Below are 6,764 nucleotides of genomic sequence, written 5' to 3' on the forward strand. Positions count from 1 at the left end.
ACAAACAAGGTTTGGGGTGAAGGTTTTTTTTTTAAATGAAAGTCTCTAAAATCATTAAGTATCATTTGTACATCACATTCATGTAGATGTACAAAACAACTCTCCACACAGACCTGTTTTTCTGCTGCTGCTGCCTTATTTTTTGTTCCCTTTTCTAACAAAAAAATATCCAAACAGATTTAAATGAAACTTTGTGGGGAAAAAAAGAATGGATTGGGGCTGAGAACATTAATGCCAAGCTTGGGCCCAGTGTGAATTAATGGAGATGAATTATAAACCCTTAAAAAACAGGATTTACAATGGAAATGCTGACATAGACCCATAACAATAGCAGCTCAGCCAGGGATTATTTTAATACTAAAAGCATACTCCACCACTTACTATTTTAAAATAGAGATTACTTAGTCCCAAAAAAGCAGTGATAAATGATAGCAATGAAAGCAAACTTTAAAAAAATGTTTCTAAGATGACACATCATTCCCCCTGTGATTCTCTTGATATTTCCACTTCTTAAATAAATTAAAAAAAAAAAAAAAAGAACCCCAAACAAAGCAAGGTGGAGTGGAGTTTGGCATAAGCTCCACAGGAAAACCGAGTTGAGAGTCTTTTTCAGCTTCATTTAACAGTGTTTTGCCTGTGGAAAGAGACAAAAGGGTTAAAGGCGAAAAAGCAGGGAGTACGGGAGAGGCAGCTGACGGGAGAAACAAGGGCATGAAGAAAGGAGCAGCCAGAGATGAAAAGGGAAGAGTAGGGGGAGAGTTTTAGGAGGAGGAAGAGCAGGTTTCCAAAGGGAATAACTCAGTTTCTAAAGAGATTTTGAGGAAACATTCACAAAAAGACCGGGCAGACAGAGAAAATTTGGCAGGGGGCAAACTCTTCGAGCATCCAAAGTTACACCTATGAGCAGGTGCACCCTAGTCACATTGCATTGTGTCAGAGCAGGACAGGAACCAGCAAGTCCTGCCACATGCTTTTGAAAAAAAGTCACCATTTGTTAAATCTTCATGTTGTATATCCAGTTTTCCATAAATGCTTCTTTTCTTTTGGCAATGTCAAAAACCACCAAGAGATGTGAGGGGAGAATTTCTTACTGACGGCGAGAGATTTGCTCCCATTGTCCTGTACTCTGGGCCAACAAACTGCACTCAAAAAGTCCCCACATCCCAAAAATCACTCCCAGCAGCATCACAAAAAAAAACATTTTTTGTGACTGTGCTATGCGTTATAGCACCAGCATTACTTTCCCATTTCTGCCTGTCTTTTCTTGCCTTTTCTTTTTTCTCCCTGGGTACCAGGTGTGCTGGAGGGACTCAGATCAGTACAAGACAGCAATTCTCATATAAACAGTACCGTATTAATAACCACAGGGCAACTGTACCTGTAAGCAGGGATAGCACCAAACGTTGGCATCTCTATCCATGCAGCTAGGCTGCTAAAAAGAAGCAACTACAGTGGAAATGCACCTACTGTATGTGAAATGCTGGTGCGGATTTTTTTCTTTTTTTTTTCTATCAGTCTAACCTTCTGTGTTGATACATGAATGCTGGTACCCACTTAGAGGGATGCCAGATGATCAGTGCAGAATGAAGGTCCCAGGAGAAAGGCTCACGTGGTTTTCTCTGCCCTGTGACGTCACTAGCAGATGGCATGGGTACCAGCTCTGGCAGTTGGCATCAATGTCACTTTTTAGAGATCAATGAGATAGTGCAGATATACACAGATCTAGACTCCAGGAGACGATGCGACATTCAGACTGAAAAGATTTGGAAGGCAAAAAATGAAAACTGATTGTTGAATGAAATAAAAAGCTAAGGTAATACAAATAAAGATATATTTCAGTTGGTGCTGGGTGTGCATGCAAGTGTTTAAAGATACAGTATCATTGTCTTGTATTTTATGTATGCTATTTACTGTCTAATAACTCCTCCTAACATTTTATTCTTCTGATGCAATTGCAAACTTTCATTGCTTCTATGTAATATTGTAAGTGTGTAGACAATACTGATAGAGTTAGTCTTTGACCGGGGTTTTTGTTTAGTTTTTTCTATTAAAAAAAGTCCCTGCATTTGCTTTGCTTGTCTCTTTGAAGACCATGGGATCCAAGATTTTATTGCTCCCAAACTACAAAAAAAAAAAAAAAAAAAAAAAAAAAAAAAAAAAAAAAAAAAAAAAAAAAGCAAAGTAACTGGGAAAAGGAAATTATTTTTCCATTCCAGACTGGATTCTGAGCACACGTGCAGAATTGCAGTCAGAATCTACAGACTGCTCTTGTCAGCTAAGAGCTGGAGGAAGACATCTGAGCCTTGCAGAACATAAACACTGCTATAGCGTGCCGAGAATTTTTCGCCTCCCTCCCCCCCGTTGATGGGGAAGAAAAAATAAAGGAGAAAAGAAAAAGAGAAAAAGCAAATAAGTTGATTCTAACTAAACAGATAATATCAATTAGAATTTTTGCTTGGAAAAGGGAAAAAAAAATGGCAGGGGGATTTTATTTCCTAACTCTAATCCAAATACATTTAAGGTTAGATAATTCTGATTTTTGTGTTAATATGAAGTAAGTAATATGTAATTTTAATACAAAACATTAAAAAGCTGCTTTGTTTTCCATTATGTTACAAGCTGAGTGATTGTGGGAGATGTTCTATTATTTTTTTCTTCTCACCCACTGCAACTTACTGGAGTTTAATATCTTGATACATAAAGGAAGAAACATGGAGGGAAAAAACCCCACAACTTTGAAATATAAGTCAAAAAGAGATTTTAAAATATTTAATCTCAGGTAATAGAAATATGGCACTTTGAATTTTAAGGCTGCACTTGCTCTGCTAATTTTTCCACCCAGGGGAATTTGGATTAATGAAATTTCTATATTGCTTTATTGTGTTTTGCATTTCTTTGAATTCCATCATGGTGAGATTTAGAAGGGGTTGTTTAAAAATAAAATAAATGAGCAGGGAGTTAATTGTATATTTTAAATATTGATTTCCTCTATATTTATCTGTGAGAAATGTGTCTTTTTAGTTGTAAGGTCCAATGTTCTGAGTGATTTTAGAATTCTTAACAGCTTTTATGTTTTAAAAAGCAGTCATTTGCAACTGGCATTTTATGCAAGAAATATAGATTGTGCATTTATATACACACACACTCTCATATACAGAGAGCGCACACGCAGACACAAAAAAGCTGCATGAGGCTGTGTGTGTGAGTCAGGAAACTTTAAAAATGGAAATATTTAAACATTGTACTGGCATTCTTTCAGGTGACTTAAGATTATAGAACCATGTTAACACTACCGTTTGATGAGTCTGTTGTAATGCCAGAATCCCAGATGTGTAGAAAGTTTTCAAGAGAAAGTGATGACCAAAAGCAAATGAAGAACCCAGAAAGCTTTTCAAAGCAGATCGTGCTCCGAGGAAAGAATATTAAAAGATCTCCTGGAGAAGACACAGAAAAAGAGGAGGAGGAGGAAGAGAGAGAAGAGGAGGATGAGAATGGCTTACCTAGGCGAAGGGGCCTTCGGAAAAAAAAAACAAGCAAGATAAGAATGGAAAGGATCAAATTTAGGCGACAAGAAGCCAATGCTAGAGAGAGGAATCGCATGCATGGCCTTAACGATGCCCTGGACAATTTAAGGAAAGTGGTCCCTTGTTATTCTAAAACGCAAAAACTGTCCAAAATAGAAACTTTAAGACTAGCCAAGAACTATATTTGGGCTCTTTCCGAAATCCTGCGAATTGGCAAGAGACCTGACCTGCTCACCTTTGTCCAAAACTTGTGCAAGGGTCTGTCCCAGCCAACTACAAACTTGGTGGCGGGGTGCCTGCAGCTGAATGCCAGAAGTTTCCTAATGGGCCAGGCGGGTGAAGGCACCCATCATACCCGCACACCCTACTCCACCTTCTATCCCCCTTACCACAGCCCAGAGCTTGGCACCCCCCCAGGGCATGGGACTCTAGACAACTCCAAGTCCATGAAACCTTACAATTACTGCAGTGCTTACGAGTCCTTCTATGAAAGCACTTCCCCGGAGTGTGCCAGCCCACAGTTTGAAGGTCCCATAAGTCCTCCCCCCATTAACTATAATGGGATATTTTCCCTGAAGCAAGAAGAAAGCTTGGACTATGGCAAAAATTACAATTACGGCATGCATTACTGTGCAGTGCCATCCAGGGGTCCCCTTGGGCAGAGCTCGATGTTCAGGTTGCCTACAGAGAGCCACTTCCCTTACGACTTACATCTGCGCAGCCAGTCTCTCACCATGCAAGATGAATTGAATGCGGTTTTTCATAATTAATGAGGAAAATGAAAATAAACAGTGGTCATTCACCTCCCCATCTAATTAAGAGCAAGCAGATGCTTGGGCTCTGTGTAATTGGCACAATTCTATTTAATATGTTTACTAGTTCCTAAAGTGTGTTTCAACTATTGTGGGGATTTTCTATGCATTAATAAGTCCCTTCCCTTTTTCTGATAAGTATTTTTCCTTTTTTTTTTGTCTGTAATCGCTGCGAGATTATATTTCCTCACAGAGGTTATTTCTTCTTCCTTTCTTTCTTTTTATTTCCCTATTTGCTTGATTTGTTGAGCAGTGTGTCTGAACAATGTTGCTGGCATAAAAGCATACACACTGTGTAAGGTCAATGTCTATTTTGATTGTACAGTAATTATACAAATGCATGTTATTGAAATCAGATTAATAAAAATATGTATTTATAATTGGAAGAAAATATATATTATGTATCTGAGGAGAACTGGATTAAAAATATTCAGAACTTTAAGGAAATTATCTTGGAACTGATATGGGCTTGCAATATGCAGAGGTGAGAGTGCAGCAATATTGAAAGCTATGCAAAAAAAAAAGGCCAACCAACAAACAAATAAACGAAACAGGTTTTGGGTTGTTGTTTTTGGGTAAGTTAAGGAAAAACAATGATTGTCACTGACGTTATTCAGCCTGATTTTAGAGTGCTGCTGACAGGGGCCACATGCTAATATTTAGATGATAATGTCAAAAAATTGCCTCAGTTGTTTTGACCATATATAATCAGCACTTTTTTTTGTATGATTCTGACTTCAGATGTAAAGGTTTGTTATAAAAATGTATAAATGTGGTTTCTCACTACGTACTTTAAATGCAATTAAACATAGATGTTTCCACTTTTAAAATACATCTATTAGCTGCAATACTGTATTTTGTCTGATACTTATTATTTCACAGTATATGGCTGCCTTTGGTCTTGCCTATAGAGCTTTATTCCCAGGACCCCCATATTGCTTGAGTCCAGGGATGGAAGTCACGAATTATCAGCATGAACCTTGTGCTATTTTCAGAAGGATGTATTAGTGAAGCAGCAGACCTAAAATATCACAGAAATAGCTGTATGCTAAATGAAATACTGGTTAGAGGAAGAAGGTAACTTTATGTCTCAATGAAAAGCCAGATTTCATACAGGAAGGGGTCCTGAGCCAATAAGCAAGACACTAGCTGCCCCTCCGGCTCTGGTTCATGAAGGAGTGGCAGGAGCGTGAGAAGCGTAAGAACTAGAGAGAGAAGGACTTCCTGGACATTGCTAAACTTAGTCTTGACTAATAAACAGCACCAGTAAACTACAGATGTGCCTGCAACCCACATTAGCTCAGCAGCTACAGGGGTCTGCACGGTCCCTTACACCTTAAAAGAGTTGAGCTTAGTTGAGCCTCAGTCATTTTCTAACCAGTCAGAGCTATTTATCTGTAAGCTCACGAGTAACAAAATGAATGACCAGGTGACCTAAAGGTCAGCAGACTTTAAACCTCTGAGTGAATAAGACCTCTTTATTATAACAGATAAACAGCATCTACCTGACAAACAAAAGTACTCTGCTGTGAACCAGGAGGAAATAATTTTTAAAAGCAATATAAAAAGTGTAAATTCAACATGCAAGTTGGAAACCCCTGGCTGGATCATAGTCTAGGTCACAGTTTGTTAATGATACATCAGTCTCAGAGCCTCTCTTGAGAGTGCAGCTTGATAAAGAGGGGACAAGACAATTTTTCCTGATAATTTACCTAATTTCACAAGCAGAACTACTTGTAAACAGTCTGCTCCATCAAGCATTGCAGCTCCTTCAGGACAACAGCAGTCTGACATTCATCTCCCCTAAATAAGACCAGGGTCAGGAACAATGGAAAGTACAAGTAGCAGTTTTATGCCTTGGATGAAAGGTCATGGTGATGACTGTCAGCTCAAAAGCATCCCCAGCTGTTTTGCACTGTATATAGGAGGGGCTTGGGAAAAGAGAAAAAGACAAAATAGATTTCTTTTGCTGTTATTCAGAATTATCTGATATTCAGAAAAGCATGGAAAGGTAATGGGAGAGAAGGGGGAAACCAGTCAATGAGGAGAAAGCACACAGTCCATAGATTCCTGTACACTGAGAAATACTAGTACATAACAAGGAGCTACAGGCAAGTGAGCCCAGAAACAGAGGATCCTTTGAAGAGGGGGCAGATGCCCTCACACTGAGCAGTGGCAACAAACTCATCTAACCAACTTTACTAAGAGAAGCTTCCTCCAGGAGGCTGAAATTTCACCAAGCACTTCAGAGCAGCCTTGCTGCACTGGGGAAGGGTGTGTTTGCATAAGCTGAGAGCGTTGTGAGTAGGCAGCTGTAAAGTCCTCTACCAAGGGAAGGAAACACTTGCTGCAATACATTCAGCAGGCCCCTAAGGGGTGTTCAGACTTCAGGCTCTGCAATCTGAGGGTCTCCAACTCTGTGGCCCTA

General features: G+C 39.2%; 1 protein-coding gene across 1 annotated transcript; it reads left to right on the top strand.

Annotated features, from left to right (window-relative positions):
* The first annotated feature begins 1,646 nt into the window (after positions 1-1,646).
* On the top strand, positions 1,647-5,189 carry NEUROD6 (neuronal differentiation 6). Its single transcript, XM_027739848.2, has 2 exons — positions 1,647-1,813; positions 3,260-5,189. Exon 2 carries the CDS (start codon positions 3,281-3,283, stop codon positions 4,292-4,294), a length of 1,014 nt encoding a protein of 337 aa, XP_027595649.1. The 5' UTR covers positions 1,647-1,813; positions 3,260-3,280; the 3' UTR covers positions 4,295-5,189.
* Positions 5,190-6,764: the final 1,575 nt, after the last annotated feature.

This window comes from Pipra filicauda, unplaced genomic scaffold (genome assembly GCF_003945595.2).
Source record: "Pipra filicauda isolate LSUMZ 115617 unplaced genomic scaffold, ASM394559v2 scaffold521_size369105_pilon, whole genome shotgun sequence".
Classification (NCBI taxonomy): Eukaryota; Metazoa; Chordata; class Aves; order Passeriformes; family Pipridae; genus Pipra; species Pipra filicauda.

What these genes read in the sequence shown, in the direction of transcription:
- NEUROD6 (XM_027739848.2), top strand. Translation starts at nt 3,281, where the DNA reads ATGTTAACACTACCGTTTGATGAGTCTGTTGTAATGCCAGAATCCCAG.